Source organism: Carica papaya, chromosome 3, assembly GCF_054855325.1.
Source record: "Carica papaya isolate Zhongbai chromosome 3, ASM5485532v1, whole genome shotgun sequence".
In the NCBI taxonomy this organism is placed as follows: Eukaryota; Viridiplantae; Streptophyta; class Magnoliopsida; order Brassicales; family Caricaceae; genus Carica; species Carica papaya.
The window spans coordinates 168,471-187,927 of NC_142311.1; the positions used below are offsets into that span (position 1 = coordinate 168,471).

The window sequence follows — 19,457 nt, forward strand, 5'->3', positions numbered from 1 at the left end:
AGAGTTTAACTTAACACAAATTGAGAAATATAAAGTTAAAAAAATAAATAACCTATCCCGAGTTGTTTAATTGACAAGTCAGAGATTTTTAACTTCATTGGTTATTTAGACACTTGAATTCACTAATTATTAGTTTTTTGCATTCACCTTCAATATTTAATTAATTAGAGTTATATTGACTAATTTTATTATTAGACTTTTACGTAATGTATTTAATAAACACTTATTAAGAATTTTATAAACAAGATATGACAATAATAACTAAACAAATGATATTAATTATGATAATTTTTATGAAATTTTATATTAATAATAAATAGCATAAAAAGTGAAGTCGATTATAGGGTTTAACCATCAGAATGTCAAAAATTTAGTCGTATTGACTACACTAGTTTAGTTTATTTATTCATTTGTTTGCCGTATTTGGTCTAAGTCAATTACGATTTGTTTAATTCATTCGACAATATATCTGTAATCTAACTAAATTAAGTGCAAAAAATATTTGTACATTGTTATTATATTTAAGTATTCAAAGTATCAACATTATAATTTTGTAGAGAATTATATTATATTTTAAAAAATAAATGCAAAATTATTTATTTAACACTAACTATTTGTACAACGTAGATTGATTAATTTTTATATTTTTCTTAAATTATACTATGGAAGATGAAGTAAAAAAAAAATATTCAGTATTTATTAAATTATTAAAATTTAATTGATATTGACCAAGTTTTCATCTTGAAACTCTTACACCAACGCTAAATAAAGTTTTTACAGAGAGTTTATTATTTGAGACATAGAATTTTACCTTCGTTAATTCTCTAACATCAACATATATGAGTTGTTTGAAACGACATAATTGTTATTAAATTAAATGAATTTTGTTTATGTTAAAATGCATAAAAAATCCCAATCATTCATAGAATTTGATCCGAGATAGATTAACCAAATCGATTGTCTATTTGTTTCCCGCCAGATTTAAGGGAGAGTGGAACTTTTGGTTCCCGCCATATTTTTATTCCAGATGGCCCTAAAGAAAAACGGCATCGTTTGGCCTATTCTTTGCCTTTTAAACGACACCGTTTACGCAGAGTCTGGATATCCGAGAATGCCCTCCCATAAAGGATAGAATTCCTCTTGCCCCTGACAGAGTTATCGTTAATTTACTAAAAAACCCCTTTCCCATCTCATTAGGACCTCAATTATTTTGTCCGGATATTGGACCCTTCTGTGAAACAAGGAAATTAGGAGGGTATTTAAGTAACTTCGTGCCCAAAGTCGGTGGCAAGATTCGTAAATTTCGAGTCTATCGGGCCTATGTTTCTTGTTCGCCAGAGCTTACTCCCCTTTTCTTATTTCGGGCTTAGGCTTACCGCTCTCACGACTCCCTCTGAATCAAATTCACTCTCATCTTCGCTCCTCCTCCCTCTCTCTATTCTTCGCTTCTCATCTCTTTAATTTTCACCTTCTTCATACTCGAAGACTAACATTTAGTTTAGATATAGACATTTCGACTATCAATCGCCATTTTTCTTGAATTTCGGTGAGTATTTTCTTTTAGTTTTTCTCTTATCTCTATCGATCTCATCTTTCTTCTCTAAAACCCTAACCCTAGCTTCGTTTCTCTGTCTCGAAGACTTTTTATCGCGCCGCCGAAGTAGATCTTTCCCTTAATCGGCGTCGAAAGCTACGGGTTTCGAATTTGGATATCCACACCGCAAATCCGTGCCGACTGGACATGTGAGTATTATCGGTTCCGTTTCTGGAAATACGTGCTTGAAAAGTTATTCGAAGCCAAAATTACTCGTTGAAATTCGACCTTTTTCCTTATTGTATATTTTTCTATAAATTAAAAGAATTCATGTTTATCGTTCGTTATTTTTGTCATTAGAATGATCAATTCTTATGTCGCAAGCCTGTTGCAGATAGATTACAATTTCAATGAAAGATCATCGGAATGAGAGTGCCCACCCTCCTAACGGGGCGGCTGCTGGACCTGGGAATCCTTACTCGATTGATCTCAAGAGCTTTGGCACACGATTGAAAACCTTGTATGAACACTGGAATAATCACAAAGTTGATCTCTGGGGCTCTTCCGATGTTCTCACAATAGCAACACCCCCTGTTTCAGAGGATTTAAGGTACTTAAAATCCTCTGCTTTGAACGTTTGGCTTTTTGGATACGAGTTCCCGGAGACAATCATAGTTTTCTCGAGGAAGCAAATCCATTTCTTGTGTAGCCAGAAGAAGGCTTGGCTTCTTGAAGTTGTCAAGAGGCCTGCCAAGGAGGCTGTAGGTGCTACTGTCGTGATGCACGTGAAGGCTAAAGCAGACGATGGAACTGGACTGATGGATGCGATTTTCCGTGCTATCCGTGGACAATCCAAGGATGACGGCAACGATTCTCTTTTTGTTGGGTACATGGCTCGAGAGACACCTGAAGGAAATCTTTTGGAGATATGGTCTGATAAACTGAAAAATGCAGGATTTCAGCTCGTTGACATGATAAATGGGTTGTCCGATCTGTTTGCTGTTAAGGACGGTACTGAGATATTGAATGTTAAAAAGGCTGCTTATCTAACTTATAACGTAATGAACAATGTTGTGGTTCCAACACTTGAGAGCGTCATTGACGAAGAAAAGAAAGTCACTCATTCTCACTTAATGGATGAGGCAGAGAAAGCCATACTGGACCCCTCAAAGGCCAAAGTGAAGCTGAGGGCAGAAAATGTTGATATATGTTACCCGCCAATATTTCAGAGTGGAGGGGAATTTGATCTCAGGCCTAGTGCTGCCAGCAATGATGAGTTGTTATATTATGATTCCGCCAGTGTGATATTATGTGCAGTTGGTGCCAGATATAAGAGTTACTGCTCAAATATTGCTAGGACCTATCTGATTGACGCCACTTCCCTTCAGATCAAGGCTTATGAGGCTCTTCTCAAAGCTCATGAGGCTGCAATTAATGCACTGAAGCCTGGAAATAAGGTAAGTGCTGCCTATCAAGCTGCTGTTGCTGTGGTTGAGAAGGACGTACCGAATTTATTACCCAATTTGACTAAATCTGCTGGAACAGGCATTGGTCTTGAGTTCCGTGAGTCAGGGCTTAATATTAATGCGAAGAATGACAGAATTGTGAAGCCGGAGATGGTTTTTAATGTATCTCTTGGTTTCCAGAACTTACAGAACCTGAGTAATAATCGGAAAAGTCCGAATTTTGCCCTGTTACTGGCAGATACAGTTATTGTCGGACAACAAAATCCAGAGATTTTGACTTCTAAGTGCTCTAAAGCTGTTAAGGATGTGGCTTACTCATTCAAGGAGGATGACGAAGAAGAAGAAAAGTCAAGAGCGAAAGCTGAGGTCAAATCAGAGGCTTTCATGTCCAAGACAACGCTCAGGTCAGATAATCATGAGATCTCCAAGGAGGAGCTTCGGAGGCAGCACCAGGCAGAGCTTGCACGACAAAAGAATGAAGAAACTGCTCGGAGACTTGCTGGTGAGAGAAATGGAGCAGGAGACCATCGTGCAGCTTCAAAGACCTCTACTGATTTGGTTGCTTACAAGAATGTTAATGATCTACCCCCTCCTAAAGATTTTATGATTCAGGTCGACCAGAAGAATGAGTCTGTGCTGTTGCCTATATATGGAAGTATGGTCCCCTTCCATGTTGCTACAATAAGGACAGTTTCTAGCCAACAAGACACCAATAGGAATTGCTACATTCGCATAATATTTAATGTTCCTGGGACTCCTTTTAATCCCCATGACACAAACTCCTTGAAATTCCAAGGGGCTATTTATTTGAAGGAGGTCTCTTTCCGCTCTAAGGACCCAAGACACATAAGTGAAGTGGTGCAGTCGATTAAAACACTAAGACGGCAAGTTGTAGCCAGAGAATCTGAAAGAGCTGAGAGGGCAACCTTGGTTACACAGGAGAAACTTCAGCTTGCAGGGAACAAATTTAAACCAATAAGGTTGCCTGACCTTTGGATTCGTCCCGTTTTTGGAGGTCGTGGAAGAAAGATTCCAGGAACACTTGAAGCTCATGTAAATGGTTTTCGATTCTCTACTACTAGGCCCGACGAGCGTGTGGATATCATGTTCGCGAATATAAAGCACTCATTTTTCCAGCCAGCGGAGAGAGAAATGATAACTCTTCTTCACTTCCACTTGCACAATCACATAATGGTGGGGAACAAAAAAACCAAGGATGTGCAAGTTTATGTTGAGGTGATGGATGTTGTGCAGACATTGGGAGGTGGAAAGAGGTCTGCCTATGACCCAGATGAAATTGAAGAAGAACAGCGGGAGAGAGATAGGAAAAATAAGGTCAACATGGATTTTCAGAGCTTTGTGAATCGTGTGAATGAACTTTGGCAGCAGCCCCAATTTAGTGGTCTAGACCTTGAGTTTGATCAGCCTTTGAGAGAACTGGGCTTCCATGGGGTGCCATACAAGGCCTCGGCTTTCATAGTCCCAACTTCAAGCTGCTTAGTTGAGTTGATTGAGACTCCTTTTCTTGTTGTCACCTTGAGTGAAATTGAGATTGTGAACCTGGAGAGAGTTGGTCTTGGGCAGAAGAATTTTGATATGACCATTGTCTTTAAGGACTTCAAGCGTGATGTACTTAGGATTGATTCAATCCCTTCAACTTCACTTGATGGCATTAAAGAATGGCTTGACACAACTGATATCAAGTACTATGAGAGCAGGTTGAATCTCAACTGGAGGCAGATCTTGAAGACAATCACTGATGATCCACAAAGCTTCATTGATGATGGAGGTTGGGAATTTTTGAACTTGGAAGCTAGTGACTCAGATTCTGAGAACTCAGAAGAATCAGACAAGGGTTATGAGCCATCAGATTTGGAATCTGAATCTGAATCTGATGATGATGCTTCCGATAGTGAATCATTAGTAGAATCTGAGGATGAAGAGGAGGATTCAGAAGAAGACTCAGAGGAGGAAAAAGGGAAAACATGGGAGGAGTTAGAAAGGGAAGCAAGCAATGCAGACAGAGAGAAAGGTGATGAATCAGACAGTGAGGAAGAGAGAAAGAGGAGGAAGCTGAAGGCATTTGGGAAGTCTCGAGCTGGTCCTAGTAGTAGTCTTCCCAAAAGGTCAAAGTTGAGATAGATTCAATAGGCAGTTAGAGCATGTAGCTCTTCTAGCATAACAACTTTTTGGGTGAGTGACTAAGTATATAATTCATTCATTTGTCGTCTTCTGTACTTTATTTTAATTTCTTTGTCTTGTATAATATAGTAGCCTAGCAGAATGCATGGAATTCTTGTGTTATCCATTCCTCTTTGAGTGAAGCCAATGGGTATGGTTTGTGAAGAAGACCAGAGGTCCAGTGAAGGTCCCAATTTATGCAATGGTGTGTCAGAAACTTTTTGCCATTAAACCTGACAGTTTTGTGTAAACTAGTGAATAATGGTGTTATATTATGCACCATGTTTTGCCTCCAGAGCCCTTCCAGTTTGCATATTCCTTTAGTGTATGTATCCTTTAGTTTACATTTTGATGATAATATGTTACGGCTATCAGATGAAATGTTATATATGGGGTTTGGGTCTGTTACAACCTTTATATGGAAGAGTAGCATTTAGTGGCACTCAGTATTATCCCTGAGTTAAATTGGGCACTATAGGACTTTTTGGTTGATAGTAGTCTGATGAGATCATCTGGCATCGTAGCAGCCACATATTAGTTGTGAAGTGGTGACTGATGATGGTATTGGGCTGCTGAAAAGGAGGTGAGAACATAGAGAATACTATGTTCTTGTAGCTATTGGAAAAGATATTCAATTTAAAAATATATTAATCAAATATTTGGGCGACAGTATAAAGTTTGGAGGACATCTTTTGGATGTAACATTGTTTGTTTACTTGCCAAGAAATTGGGTTGTCTGGTTAACAGGGTGTAAAGTCTCATATATGGATTCTCCCATTTCATAGATTTGGTGGTTTAAATTTTAGTTGGCACCCAGATGTTTGTGCAATCACATGTGAGAGGACCTAGTATGTTTGGCAAGCATATTTGCGATGTTTGATTTATAACTGATTGGTTGTCCGAAGAAGTAAATTTGTGGTCCCTTACTGTTTCTTACTTAGTTGGTTTGTTGTAAGCATCTTCACACATGGAAATGGCTGTTAGAACTTTTGTTATTCTTTTAGTGGCAGTTTCAGTGTGCAACCTGGGAAGTTTTGTTACTTTTAATTGAAATTAAGGTTAAGGTTGGTTTTGTGGTTAGCTGTGATGCGATGAATCTTGTGTTATGTTTTTGTTTTTTGTTGTTCTCAGCCTTGTTTTTTGCTGCATACTTGTTTTAGGTAACTCGGCTGTGAATACTGGTTGATGGTGGTGGACTCAGGCATGCTGTGTGTGCGACGATAGTGGTGGAGTATGTAGGTTACCTGAGGAATATTTGGTAAGACAAAGGTTCGCAACAGCATGTATTAAAAGTCAAGGCCATAGATTGAAATGGCACGCCAGTTCCATTTCCATTCTCAAGACATGGGGTATGAGAAGTTTGGGGAATAGCATGTATTCAACAGCTATCATGAAGGTAGTTTGGTTTAGCTTTTTTCTTTCCCTTTCTTTTTGGTTTAAAATGCGACTGAGGGCGGACTGTATCACTGTGCCATGAATGTTTTAGGATTTGAGCCACTGGTTAAAGTGGAGGGTGGATCAAACCCCCACTTCAAGTGCCACTTGGCATCTCTAGCTAGGTTACAGGTAGAGGTAGAGTAATATTTGTTGTCTGTTTTGAGGGTTTAGTAATTGTACCACAGAACCATTCCTGTTTCTCCAGCACATGGTGGCATTTTGGAATGACTTCACAAGCTGCAGCAATTGAATCTTGATTTGTAGGCTTGTCGGTTGTGGAAATAGTTCATTATCTGAGTCAGTGCATGAGTATCATTTTGCTTAAAATCAGAGCCGAAAATCTCCGAAGCTGATTTAAGTGTGTGAAATGTTCTTCTTGTTTTTGGTGGTGCCGATTTAGAGTAGAATTTATTATGTGTTCCTTAATAAAACATGTGTCTCAGATTTTTTGAAAAGGGGAGAGTCTAAAAGCTCTTGAAAGATATGATCGTCACGAATATCAGAAATAGACCTTTAAAATTTTGTATTATTTGTGATGATTAATAGGAATATATATATAAATATTAAATGAAATTTATGGGTTAAATTAAATGATTCAACATCGGTTTACAGGAAGAATCAGACTGCAGTCCTCTTTGCTATTATAAAATGTAATTCTAATGTCATTTTAAGATTATGGGACTATTTTTTCCTGTGATTTGAAATTAATTTATAGTAAATTTTCAGTCATTTATTGAATAATAAATTATTACAAGCGATTGTTTAAATATTATATTTAAAATGGCTAAAAAAGTAAAACAAATTTGATGGTCACGAGAGAACGTCGATTTTGTACTTTAATAAACTGTATGAGAAGTTTAATTATAAGATGTTTTTTTATTATCAAAAACTGTAGAGTTGTATGGAGTAGGTTCGGGTGGAAGAAACAAATGATCGGGGCAGGGTGGGCGAACCTTCTTATATTACATACATATATGGATGGTAATTACTAAATCAAAGTCGTACTCCACATCAACTCTTCTTCTTCTTCTTCTTTGTTATTCAATTTAGGGTTTTGTTTTTGGCGTCGCTGAATAAAGAAGAGGAAAGAGAGAGAGAGAGGCGAAAGCAGGAGGGCGCCGCCTGAGCAGAAGACGAAAGTCGGTGGGAATCACGGAGGGAGCATTGGCGGCTGATGATGATGAGTGATTGACGAAGGCGGCAGAAGTGAGAAGCACAAATAGAGGGGAAGAGAGAAGAGGGAGAGCGGCAAGACCGAAACGGGGAAAAGAGAGAAAAAAAGGGAGAGAGAGAGAGAGAGAGGAGCTGCGGCTATAAGATGAGCGTGTGATTCGAAGAGGAAAAAGGGGAAGCGGCTAGGGTTTCGTGTAGCGATTTGAAGAGGAAAAAGGAGGAAAGTCTGAACAAGTACAAGGCTTCTGGGTTCCAAAAAGTGGAAGATATTTTACGGGAAGAGAAAATATTTGGGAAGTGATTTTAGGAGTTTAACAAGCCCTAGAGCCGAGAATCGAGAGGGTTTAGAGGAGAGAGAGACTCGATTTTGAGGAATAATTTTAGCGGTTCCAGAGAGGAGAGAGTCTAGATAGGGTTTTTGGGGCGAAGAGGAATCGAGTGCATTTGGAAGGAGAAGGGAGGCTTTCGACCCTACAGCTAAGCAGTTCAGACCGGGAACGGTATATGCTTAGTTTATTTGGAGAACACGGGATGACCTGAATTAAATTGACATCATGTTTGAAATTTCTTTCCATGCTAATGATAAATAATGAACAGAGCTTCTCCTTGTTTGATGTGTCTTTCCCAAATGCTTAATATCGGATAATGAAACTCTTAAATCTACCATGACCTTTCTCTGAAATTCTGATTATGTACTAGTTTATTTTTGTTACCCTTTTTATATCACCCTCTTCAAATATCACATAATTTCCCATTAGCTTCAAAATAAACATGTTCTTAATTTCTTTACATGATGGCAGCAAGTCTTTTGGATATGTCTGCTATGCTGATACGCGTTTCTTCTCCTGACTTCCATTAACACCCCCCTCTTTTGGTCCGTATTTTCAGTTACAGGGTTCTGGGTTTGGATAGTGGATACAAGATTTTTAGTTGTAAAACGGGTTAATTTGCGTGCATTAACACCAGGGCTTTTTAACATGGTTTCTTTTCATTAGGCGTACATAAAACCTCTTTGCACAAAACCCTAATGAAGATTTTCTCAGTTCTCTGTTTCATAGTGCATTCGAGTTTCATGTTGCTTGGTTTTCATTCCTTTCCTTGTTTTTCTTGTTCTTAGTTAATCCCATCCTATCGGGGTTGCCTCTTGGTTTTGAGTCATCAAGTAAATTATAGTCATCCATTTACCTTTGGCGTTTTCTTACATAGCACAAAAAAGATGTTTTTATTGCTATATAGAAAGTTTATGCTGAGTATGTGGAGGATATGTCTAGGAATGGGTAATCACTGGTTATGCTGTGGTGTGCGTCATGGTGCGTATAGAAAAAGTTTTGGCCCATGGATTCTTTGTATGGAATGAAAAGATGAAATAAAGGATAGAGAAGTGATTTGGAGATCCTGGAGAAATTAGTTGAGTTCTTTCTTTCTGGTTTGACGTTGCATCACATAAAAGTTGATGAGTCTTGAGTTCTGTAAAGTGTATTCTTTGTGATTTTTTGGTCTTATGCAATTTTGGTTGTTTTATTATCTTTGCCTAGTTGATTGGTGATACTCAATGAAAAGTGAATTCAGTTGCACTTTTGTTTTTGTTTAGATTTTATTTTACTTGTTTTTGGCTTATTTAAGGCGAACTTGATTATTTTTTAACGATGAATGGTTATTATTGGTCTTTACTGCTTGTAAGCTAGATAAAGGTGAATCATCATGAATGGTTGTTCTTTTTTGAGACAGATGGATGCTTAGGGTATGATAAATCTATGAAAAATTTGAGAAGGCTTGCTGTCGCTTATATTGTGGCACTATCAACTATCTTTTTCTCTACAAATTAGTATTATATTTTTGAAATAACAATGTTCTATACTATTTTGTTTTAACCTTTTGGGGTTTGGAGTTGGATGTCATTTGTTTTTTCGGCATTAATTAGTTCTGTGTTGAGAATTCTTGTAAACTAGCTTTTCTTGATGCTTACCTTCTTTCATGTATTTTTATTGCAGTGAACCCATTAAGTCCTCACATTTGTTTTAATTTAGGTATTCATTTTAGTTTCGAATGGCATACACTTCTCTCTGAATCAGCTTAAAGATCCCTGTCTTTTGAAATTTCTATGCCTCTTTTGGCTGAGTAAATATGTAGCATGATTTTCTTCAGAAAACTTTGTTAATTCATACAGTACTTAATGGTTAATACTTTGCTTTCTCTTAATTGCCACAGTTTGTCTTAGGTTTATATGTTGTGCTAGTCCACAATGTCCAAGGATCATTCAGTCAGCATTAAGGATGCAATATACAAGCTGCAGCTCTCTCTTCTGGATGGCACTAAAGATGAATCTCAGCTCTTTGCAGCTGGCTCCTTGATGTCTCGTAGTGACTATGAAGATGTTGTCACTGAGCGGACAATATCAAACCTTTGTGGTTACCCTCTCTGCAACAATTCGCTTTCATCTGATCCTCAGAGAAAGGGAAAATACCACATTTCGTTGAAGGAGCATAAAGTCTATGACTTACAGGAGGTCAGAAGGTTTTGTTCCTCAAGTTGTCTCATTGAGAGTCGCGCTTTTTCAGGGAGTTTGCAGGAAGAGCGATGTTCAATCTTGAATGCAGTTAAACTAAATGAAATTCTAGATATGTTCGAAGATTTGAGTTTGGATAATTCTGCAGAGGACTTAAAGGAGATTGGGGACCTTGGGTTGTCTAGACTGAAGATTCAGGAGAATACAGAGACAAAGGTTGGGGAAGTGCCTTTGGACGAGTGGTTGGGGCCCTCTAATGCAGTAGAAGGCTATGTTCCAAAAAGGGACCGTAAATCCAAGGCTCCACATGCAAGATATAGCAAAGATGGTATAATTGTTTAATATTGAGCCTGTTTTTCAGTGAAGCTAATTTGTTATTGGAGGGTCATTTGGGGATTTTAAGCATCCTATCAATTGTTGTTTCTTTGGTTTCTAGTGTTGCACTTTATTATATCCAGTACTTGTTCTCTGCCGGTTAGACTTTGTTATATTCTTTAGGTCTTAATTGATAGTATGAGTGCAGATTTCATCTCAGTTTGCAGAAGCTCTGCCAATTTTTCATCTCTGTTCAGAAAAATATGATCCTGTATTGTCCTACTATTGCAGAGTCTAATTCTAATCATGCTAAGCCAAGTACCAGGGAAGATTTTCCCATTAACAAGATGGGTTTCATGAGTGCTATAATCACCAGTGACGAATATGGAACTTCTAATGAGCGATCGGCTTTATTAGAGGCCTGTTCTACTAAGATGCTTGAAGAACAAAAAATGAAAGGAATTTGTAGAGATTTGGAGCAGCAGGCTGTTGTATCAGAATCTCCATCTGCTCCTTGTAGAAAAGATTCTGGTAGAAAGTCAAAAGAATCAAGAGGGGAAGTTAAAATCATTGCAGAAGATGAGCATACATTTGAAGAAACTTATGATGGTTCTGTTACGGATAATGCTCAAGAAGAAAATAGGTCTCTTTTCAAAAAAGCAGGTGGATCAAGTGGGATGCTCAAACCTTCTCTCAAATCTTCTGGTGCAAAAAAACTTGGTCGGTCAGTTACTTGGGCTGATGAAAAAACTGATTGTGTTGGAAGTGGTAAGCTTTGTGAGCTTAGGGACATGAAAGATACAACAGTAAACTCGCAGGCATATGGTGGTGTAGACAAGTATGTCGTTGATAGCATGGCACGTCTTGAATCAGCAGAAGCGTGTGCTATAGCATTGAGCCAGGCAGTGGAGGCTGTTGCTTCTGGGAATTCAGATGTTAGTGATATTGGTATGTCTTTTTTTTTTGAGTTCTGATGGTTTGTTCTTAACTTCTGACTTTCTGAAATCTTGTATCATAATGCATACTGTGTCCAGTGTCTGAAGCTGGGATAATTATATTGCCACACCCGCATGATATCAATGGCGGAGAGCCTGTTGATGACGGAGAGCAAGTGGAGGATGTTGATATGCTTGAGCCTGAACCAACTTCTCTGAAGTGGCCTCTAAAGCCGGGAATTCCACATTCTGATGTATTTGACCCTGAAGATTCTTGGTTTGATGCTCCACCAGAGGATTTCAGTTTAACTGTAAGTCGTGACCACTCTTTATAGTGCAACTGTTTAATACTCTGTTTTGGATTGATCTTCTATTGTTACTACCTTCCAGTTATCAACCTTTGCAACAATGTGGAACACAATCTTTGGATGGATAACATCTTCTTCTTTGGCTTATATTTATGGGAAGGATGAAAGTTTTCATGAGGATTATTTTTTTATTAATGGGAAGGAGTACCCCCGGAAGATTGTCCTGGGAGATGGTCGTTCTTCTGAAATCAAGGAAACTCTTGCTGGTTGTCTTGGTCGGGCTCTGCCTGGACTTGTGGCTGATCTTGGGCTGCCAACCTCAATATCTGATATTGAGAAGGGATTGGTACTGATATTCGTCCTATTATTTTTTTTGGAGTTTTCATATTTCATCTACTATGTTAAGTTAAAACTGGATGCTGATTCAGGTCTTAAAGAATAGGGACTGCTAAATATCTTTTTAGAGTTCAACGCTGTATATGTGGGTCATCGCTCAGTTTTCATAGGGATGACTCTGTCCTTTGACGCACATATTTTTCAAGGCATTTGCAATAATATCCTTTCCAGATATCTAATGTATTGCATGGAGGCTGCTATGGCTTAAAAAGGGTTTTGCTCTATAATGTTCAGGCCTGCCAGTTTCCTAAATAGTTTGACCTTATTGTTTTCTCTGTTTCTATAATTGTTGATGGTTATTGTTCATTGTGGGAACTTTCTTTGCTGTCTTAGATATCTCATTGAGAGCATGTTCTACATGTCAGTTTGTGCTCACATAGTTTCATCTATGTATGACTGTTTATCTGTAGCCATGTTTGATTTTTCAGTGAATGGAAAGAAAATGTACTTGTGGTTGAATGTCTTGTATTTCCATTATGAAAGTTAATTTGTAACCTTAATTTCTCACATAAAGGAAAAGCTCTTTTGCCATTTGTTCCTTTCAAGTATGCACAAATTTTGGATGAAGTAAAATTGTTTGTTGTTTGATTAAGTATCACCGGAAACTCCTTGTACAGGGGTGCTTGTTGGATACAATGTGTTTCACTGATGCACTTCCGGCATTCAGAATGAAGCATTGGCAAGTTATTGTTCTTCTTTTTCTGGACGCTTTATCTGTGTGTCGGATCCCTGCAATTTCTCCTTACATGACGAACGGAAGGATGCTGCTTTATAAGGTGAGGCCTTTTAACAATTAAGTTAATAGGGGGAAAGGTGTAAGAGAGAAAATGAATATTAGCTTTGTTGATAACTGGGGAATTCATGTTGCTCAAGACCAGGGTGAGGAAACTGGTTTTCTGATGTGAACCATCAAGTGAATAAAATTTGTAATGCCTCAACTGTTGGGGGGAGGCCAAGTCTCTCCAAAGAGGAATGGGACTAGGGGCAGCGATACTTTGATTTGCTATCGCTGAGTTTCTATTTGTGAGGATTATTCCTGAGTTATATATTGTTGCATGTTGGGAGATTTTGAGTAATATATTTTTGTGGTGATGAAACAGGTCTTGAATGGTGCGCAGATGAGCATGGAAGAGTATGAGATAATGAAGGATCTCCTAATACCGCTTGGCCATGCACCTCAGTTCTCCATGCAAAGTGGGGATTAATTCAGGAACTTTTCTTTTTTCTTGTTGAAGTAGTAATTAAACTACGGGGATGTCAGTCACACCTAATCCTTTCCTTCCTTGAACGAACTGTACGTATTCATAGAAATATTAAAACTATAAATCTGTAAATGCACCCTGGAGTAGAGGGAGGCTGGCAGGAACATGCAGTTCTGTGGGGACTACTATGTTGAAGCTATGTGGGGTTTAATTTTCTTAAATGAAAGAGCCTGGAGAACTGAAGCAAAATTGTTAAAAGTATAATATTTGTCTCTGAATAATTAAACACCTTTTTGACTTTTGTAAGAGGATCATTGTTTCTCCAATCGTTATAAATCTTATTCCCCGAATATATTCAAGATTCCTTCCCATGGCTGACGAAAAGCAAAATATTTTCCAATTAAAACATTTAAAAAATATTCTAATATGCATTATAATATTTTCAATCAATTTATTCGGCTTTAAGAAAGTTGAAAGAGTCAAATAATTAGAATTACAAAAGATTTTATTATTAACATTATCCACCATTTTTTTTTTTTTTTTTGGGGGGGCTTCGTCGTCTTTGATGACTGTCACCAGCGCATTATAGCACAGACCACATAAAAAAAGCAAACGCTCATTTTAAATATAATTTAAAAAAAATACAGCAACGAAAACGAAAACGAAAACAGTGAAAGCTAAAGCCTCCACATAACCAAGAAAATAAAAGATTGGATCTTTCAGGCTATCTCTCTGTCTTCTGATTCCTCTCTCTCTCTCTCTCTCTCTCTCTCTCTCTCTCTCGATTATTCGATTCCAAGGAACCGACGCCGTTTTTCCTGATCGTCTTTTCTTCCTCTCTTTCATTTCCAGATTTCTCTGCTTCCGTCGGTACGCTTTTCATCCTCCCTTTTTTTTTTTTTTTCTTCCTTTGCGTTTATGGTATTTGAGAAGGGTCGTTACTTTTAGCTGTGAGGCCTTTTTTCCATTTGGATCTTCTACTTCCTAGGATCTTTTTGGTGGTTTGCATCTTGGATCTTTAGGGATCGTGTCGGGGGATTTCAGGTCCCGCTCCTTTGGCGCTCTTTATAATGTGCGGATTTTCTGTTTTTTGGAAGTAGAATTTGTAGGTTTTCCTGGTTAGGTCTTTGGACTCCCCTTTTCTCTTCATTTGGTTCCCAAACCCTTGTTTTTATTTTTTTTATTTTTCAATGATTTATGCTTTTCTGTGTATTATTTATTTATTATTATTGTTATTATTTTTAATAAAACTTCCTCTCTGGTTTCTTTTCGTACATGTTTGCCCGTCTTGCACTGCCTATGCGTATTTTGAAGTATAATTTATGTGAATGCTAATTGTTAATGATTTTTTTCTTTTTCTTTTGAAAGCTGATTGTTAATGAAATTGAACCAAATAAGATAGAAACTTTTACCCATATTAGGTACATTATGCACTCAGCTGTAACTAGCCTACATGGAAATACTTATCATTATTATTACTAATATTAAAATTATTATTTAAATTTAGGAGGAATTTTGAGAGAAAAGGCCTGAAATTTTTGAATTTTCTGCGCTAAGCTGTAGCTGAAGTCAATTCGTCCGGTTTGAAGTGTAGATGTGATAGTGTGCACTAGTTTGACCTAACTAGCTAGGTGTAATAGGAGGGAAGAAGTTAAATAATGGAGATTATTAATGTGAATATCATATTCTTTTGTGTATGCCCCACTCAACATATACGTTCAATAGTATGGATAAGCTGAATGGATTCAGAAACTGTAATATGGTTTATGTAGTTCTTACTTTTTAGTTGACGATCTACTGCAGTTTGATGCTCGGTGTTCTTGAAAAGTAACAAGCTCAGGACACTCTTTTGTCCTACATATGGCCTCAGTAGGCATGGCGCCTACTTCTGTTTTGAGAGATCCCAGTGGCCATGCTGCTGGTGTTGATAGGCTACCCGAGGAGATGAATGACATGAAAATTAGAGATGATAAAGTATGCACCATACAGTTTTGCAATATCTACTTTTCTGTCATTTTTGATGCTCTTTGGGTCTTCCTATCGATGTCCAAATACATTGCGATTCCTCCAGTCCACTAATCTTTTTGAATTTTTCTCTAGGAAATGGAAGCAACTATAGTTGACGGTAATGGGACAGAGACGGGTCATATAATAGTGACCACTATCGGTGGTAGAAATGGCCAACCAAAGCAGGTATGGCTGTTTAGTTTCTTTGACATTTATGGCACATAACAGGTAGCAGTATTTATTGTTAAATACTGTAGATTGTTGCACTATTTAATTCGTGCTGCCACTTATCTACGTAATCATCCAACCAAAACAAGCATGTAATATTTTATTTTGGGTGGGGAAAATGTTTTGCTGGACGTGCTTATGCTCTGCACAAGCATGTGATATTGAATCCCATATTTAATTTAGAAATTATTGTGCTCAAGAAAAGGAAAAAGTTGCCGTGGAAATAATGTATTCCTGACAGATATCTACAAATACTACCATGTAGAATTTGTAATTTTCATATATGCTAGGATTGAGTTGGTTAAAAGGTACTATTTCTGTAATTTTCTTTCTTCCAGTGTTCTCTAACATGGTTATATTCATCCTTTTTTTGCAGACAATAAGCTACATGGCTGAACGTGTTGTTGGACATGGATCATTTGGTGTTGTCTTCCAAGTAAGAAATCTTGTCTTTTTTCTTTTGCAAATGATGGTGCAAAATTTGTTATATTTATCACCAATTTACTAGCTGTCTTCCTTCTGAATTAGGCAAAGTGCCTGGAGACAGGTGAAACTGTTGCTATAAAGAAAGTTCTTCAAGATAAGAGGTACAAGAACCGTGAATTACAAACCATGCGCCTCCTTGACCATCCAAATGTTGTCTCTTTGAAGCATTGCTTCTTTTCAACAACTGAAAAGGATGAACTTTATCTCAACCTCGTACTCGAGTATGTCCCTGAAACTGTGCACCGTGTGATCAAACACTACAATAAATTGAATCAGAGGATGCCCCTTATATATGTTAAACTTTACACATACCAGGTATAGTTTTGTTTGTTGTAATTACTGTGTTTATTGTTATTTGTTGCTTTAATCTGAAAACAGGACAAAAGTCCTGTTTGATTCAAGGTGGTTTAGTTCTCAATTTATTTTTCCTTTTGGTTTTGTTGTTAGAACCCCATGTTTAAAATGATTTATTGGTTTTTCTTAGAAATTCTGGTAGATCAATTCTGGAATGGACAAGAATAATTTATTTAGAAGTTAACCTTTGTTATGTTATTCCTTGGCAGATTTTTAGAGCCTTGTCTTATATCCATCGTAGTATTGGAGTGTGTCATCGGGACATCAAACCTCAAAACCTTCTGGTACGAACTCCTATCTTTGTAGTTGTCAGTGGTGCCCTTACCAACATCTCTTTCTGTACTTACTGAATACATTTTTAAGCTTAGATGTTCTTGAACATTCAGTTAAAGTATCTCAAAATTCGACATCTGATTATTAAGATTTTAGCTTATTCTAAACTAGCAATTTACCTTTGGATTAGAAGTTGGCTATTAAACCTCCCTTTTATCGGATATGTTTGTTGATTCAGCCCTTGTTTAAGTCTTTTCTCTCTTTTCCCTGCACAGGTAAATCCACATACTCACCAGGTTAAATTGTGTGATTTTGGAAGCGCAAAAGTCTTGGTAGGTTTTCTTTATTCGGTACTCACTTTTGCTTAATTATTTTATAGTGATCTCAAATGGAAGGCTCAAGTATTACATTTAATTTTTGATAGGTAAAAGGGGAACCAAATATATCCTATATTTGCTCCAGGTATTATAGAGCACCTGAACTTATATTTGGAGCAACCGAGTATACGACAGCTATTGACATCTGGTCTGCTGGCTGTGTTCTTGCTGAATTGCTGCTTGGTCAGGTAAGACATTTGTGCATACAAGGAGTTGTTGCGCTTCTGGCTATTTACCAAACATAGTTTTTTTGTCTCAGCCTCTGTTCCCGGGTGAGAGTGGAGTGGATCAGCTTGTTGAGATTATCAAGGTAGTCATCATATCTTAGAAGTTTATAACCAAGTGGTGTAATATCTTGTTTATGTTATAAAACATTCAGCCTGTGGGAATTTTTTTTGGATGGGTGAACTTTCCCCTGTATATTAGCAAAATGCATGTATCTATCAGGATTTTCGTGCATGTTTCTCTCCTTGTGTATGTTTCCAAAGTTGGATTACTAGAACGATGTTGTGTCCCTGCTGGTGTTGAATCGGCTTGTGTTTTGAACACCAGATCTTATCATTGTTTGCTTATATTGGAAAGTCAGATTCATCCATTGAGTTTGCATTAGTTCCAGTTGGTCTGATCACATTTGCGTTACTGGAGTAATAATGGTTGCTTCTTTAAGTTGCTGCCTTTCATTCCCTTTCTTCTTCCCCTTAAAGAAAAGTTGCCTATACATGGTTTTTTTCTGATGCATTGTGGAATTGTTTGTAGGTTTTGGGGACTCCAACAAGGGAGGAAATTAAATGCATGAACCCTCACTATACAGAATTTAAATTTCCTCAAATCAAGGCTCACCCATGGCACAAGGTATTGAAGATATTATAATCAATATGCTGTGATTTGTTGCTAAAACTGGACTGCAGAATTATATAAATTTTTTGTCTCGCTAGATATTTCACAAGCGCATGCCTCCTGAAGCTGTTGATTTGGTCTCGAGGTTATTGCAATACTCTCCAAACCTACGATGTACTGCTGTGAGTGTATAAAACCTGCCTTCATTTCCTTTCTCTCTCCCTCCTGCCATTCTTTTTGTAGCTCTTACATGTGATATCACTCTTTTCTTATATCTGGAAAAGGAGCAACTTCTATGTTAATCTGGGAAGAGGGAGAAAGAGATTACCCTGATATCAGGATAGTTAATCAATTTGTAACCTGTTTGCTCTAGGCATATTTAACAAAAACTAGTAATTTTCTGCTGGAGAAGTCTATTTTTTATTTAAAAAGGGAACACTTGATATTCTTCAAAAGAATTTGTTTACCGAGAGATGGTTGTTCTTGAAGAACTAAAATGTTTCACGTGTATCCTTTTTTACATTGTTTTGACAACACAATCTTTTAGTGATTTAAGTTCTGGTTCATGTCTGTTTTTCTTCATTTGTATGTTTTGTGTCCTCCATGCTCTTTATTTACATGTTTACTTGGATTGCAGCTAGATGCCTTGATCCACCCATTTTTTGATGAGCTACGTGACCCAAACACTCGTTTGCCAAATGGGCGTTTCATTCCACCACTGTTCAACTTTAAATCTCATGGTGAGGAATCATATTAAAAGTAGTTGCTTTCCTTCGAAATCTGGAATACCCATGTGAAATTTTTAAGAAATGTTTGTTATGATGTTGCTCCTGTCAACCAGAACTGAAGGGTGTGCCTGTGGAGATTTTGGTGAAATTGATACCAGAGCATGCAAGAAAGCAATGTCCCTTTCTTGGATTGTGATGTGATGGGACGAAAAATGTAACAAAGCAGCAAACTGTATTCTTCCCCATGTGAAAGCTCTTTATCTGTGATATTTGATTTTCATCCCTGCTATCTTGTAGTAGTATCACCTGTGTTGTTATGTAAAATTCAGAGTAGGGACATGCCATTTTAATCTTTGTCCAGGCCGCAACCATTATTCTGATTACCCTGTTACTAGTTTGTCACAGCAGCTTGTAACATCCATAGCAGACGGACAAGACTTCATCTTTAATGTTGTATCTGTACTGGTGCTCCCCCAGGATAGACAGAATTAGTGTTTATTTAAATGTTTGTGCCTGGAGTTGGCTGTGTGTACTATAGAGGATTTGAATGGCAGCATTGTAACCTTTCAAGTTGTTGCATTTTTCTTTTTTTTTTTGTCTAAAAAAGCTTGGTGCCTGGATGTCCAGAGTGCATGTACTGATCAACTTTGCTTGGTGTGAAAGTGAAGTGAATTGGAGCTGGGGGAAGAAAGTAGTAATGTTTGAGTTGGGCTA

At 37.5% G+C, this 19,457-nt stretch overlaps 3 protein-coding genes across 7 annotated transcripts; all 3 read left to right on the forward strand.

Moving 5' to 3' along the window:
• Nucleotides 1-1,362: 1,362 nt before the first annotated feature.
• SPT16 (global transcription factor C) lies at nucleotides 1,363-6,885 on the forward strand. Of its 2 annotated transcripts, none has more exons than XM_088214745.1 (4): nucleotides 1,363-1,546; nucleotides 1,640-1,743; nucleotides 1,919-5,193; nucleotides 6,342-6,885. In XM_088214745.1, the coding sequence occupies exon 3, from the start codon at nucleotides 1,945-1,947 to the stop codon at nucleotides 5,140-5,142; it is 3,198 nt and encodes a 1,065-aa protein (XP_088070871.1). In that variant the 5' UTR covers nucleotides 1,363-1,546; nucleotides 1,640-1,743; nucleotides 1,919-1,944; the 3' UTR covers nucleotides 5,143-5,193; nucleotides 6,342-6,885. The 2 variants fall into 2 exon arrangements, with proteins under 2 accessions (XP_088070871.1, XP_088070870.1); XM_088214744.1 differs by having other exon boundaries at nucleotides 1,929-5,193.
• LOC110815317 (RNA polymerase II subunit B1 CTD phosphatase RPAP2-like protein) lies at nucleotides 6,359-13,759 on the forward strand. 4 transcript variants are annotated; one of them, XM_022043057.2, is made up of 8 exons: nucleotides 7,606-8,291; nucleotides 9,783-9,818; nucleotides 10,000-10,625; nucleotides 10,904-11,560; nucleotides 11,647-11,858; nucleotides 11,938-12,201; nucleotides 12,869-13,027; nucleotides 13,352-13,759. In XM_022043057.2, the coding sequence occupies exons 3-8, from the start codon at nucleotides 10,034-10,036 to the stop codon at nucleotides 13,454-13,456; spliced, it is 1,989 nt and encodes a 662-aa protein (XP_021898749.2). In that variant the 5' UTR covers nucleotides 7,606-8,291; nucleotides 9,783-9,818; nucleotides 10,000-10,033; the 3' UTR covers nucleotides 13,457-13,759. The 4 variants fall into 4 exon arrangements, with proteins under 4 accessions (XP_021898751.2, XP_021898750.2, XP_021898749.2 ...); XM_022043059.2 differs by lacking the exons at nucleotides 7,606-8,291; nucleotides 9,783-9,818 and adding an exon at nucleotides 6,359-6,577; XM_022043058.2 differs by lacking the exons at nucleotides 7,606-8,291; nucleotides 9,783-9,818 and adding an exon at nucleotides 7,474-7,599.
• A 342-nt stretch (nucleotides 13,760-14,101) lies between these two features.
• Nucleotides 14,102-19,313, forward strand: LOC110815319 (shaggy-related kinase 11). Its single transcript, XM_088214746.1, has 13 exons — nucleotides 14,102-14,323; nucleotides 15,257-15,427; nucleotides 15,554-15,646; nucleotides 16,065-16,124; nucleotides 16,217-16,489; nucleotides 16,738-16,812; nucleotides 17,077-17,133; nucleotides 17,226-17,366; nucleotides 17,438-17,488; nucleotides 17,935-18,030; nucleotides 18,114-18,197; nucleotides 18,653-18,755; nucleotides 18,857-19,313. Exons 2-13 carry the CDS (start codon nucleotides 15,314-15,316, stop codon nucleotides 18,937-18,939), a joined length of 1,230 nt encoding a protein of 409 aa, XP_088070872.1. The 5' UTR covers nucleotides 14,102-14,323; nucleotides 15,257-15,313; the 3' UTR covers nucleotides 18,940-19,313.
• The last annotated feature ends 144 nt before the right edge of the window (nucleotides 19,314-19,457 follow it).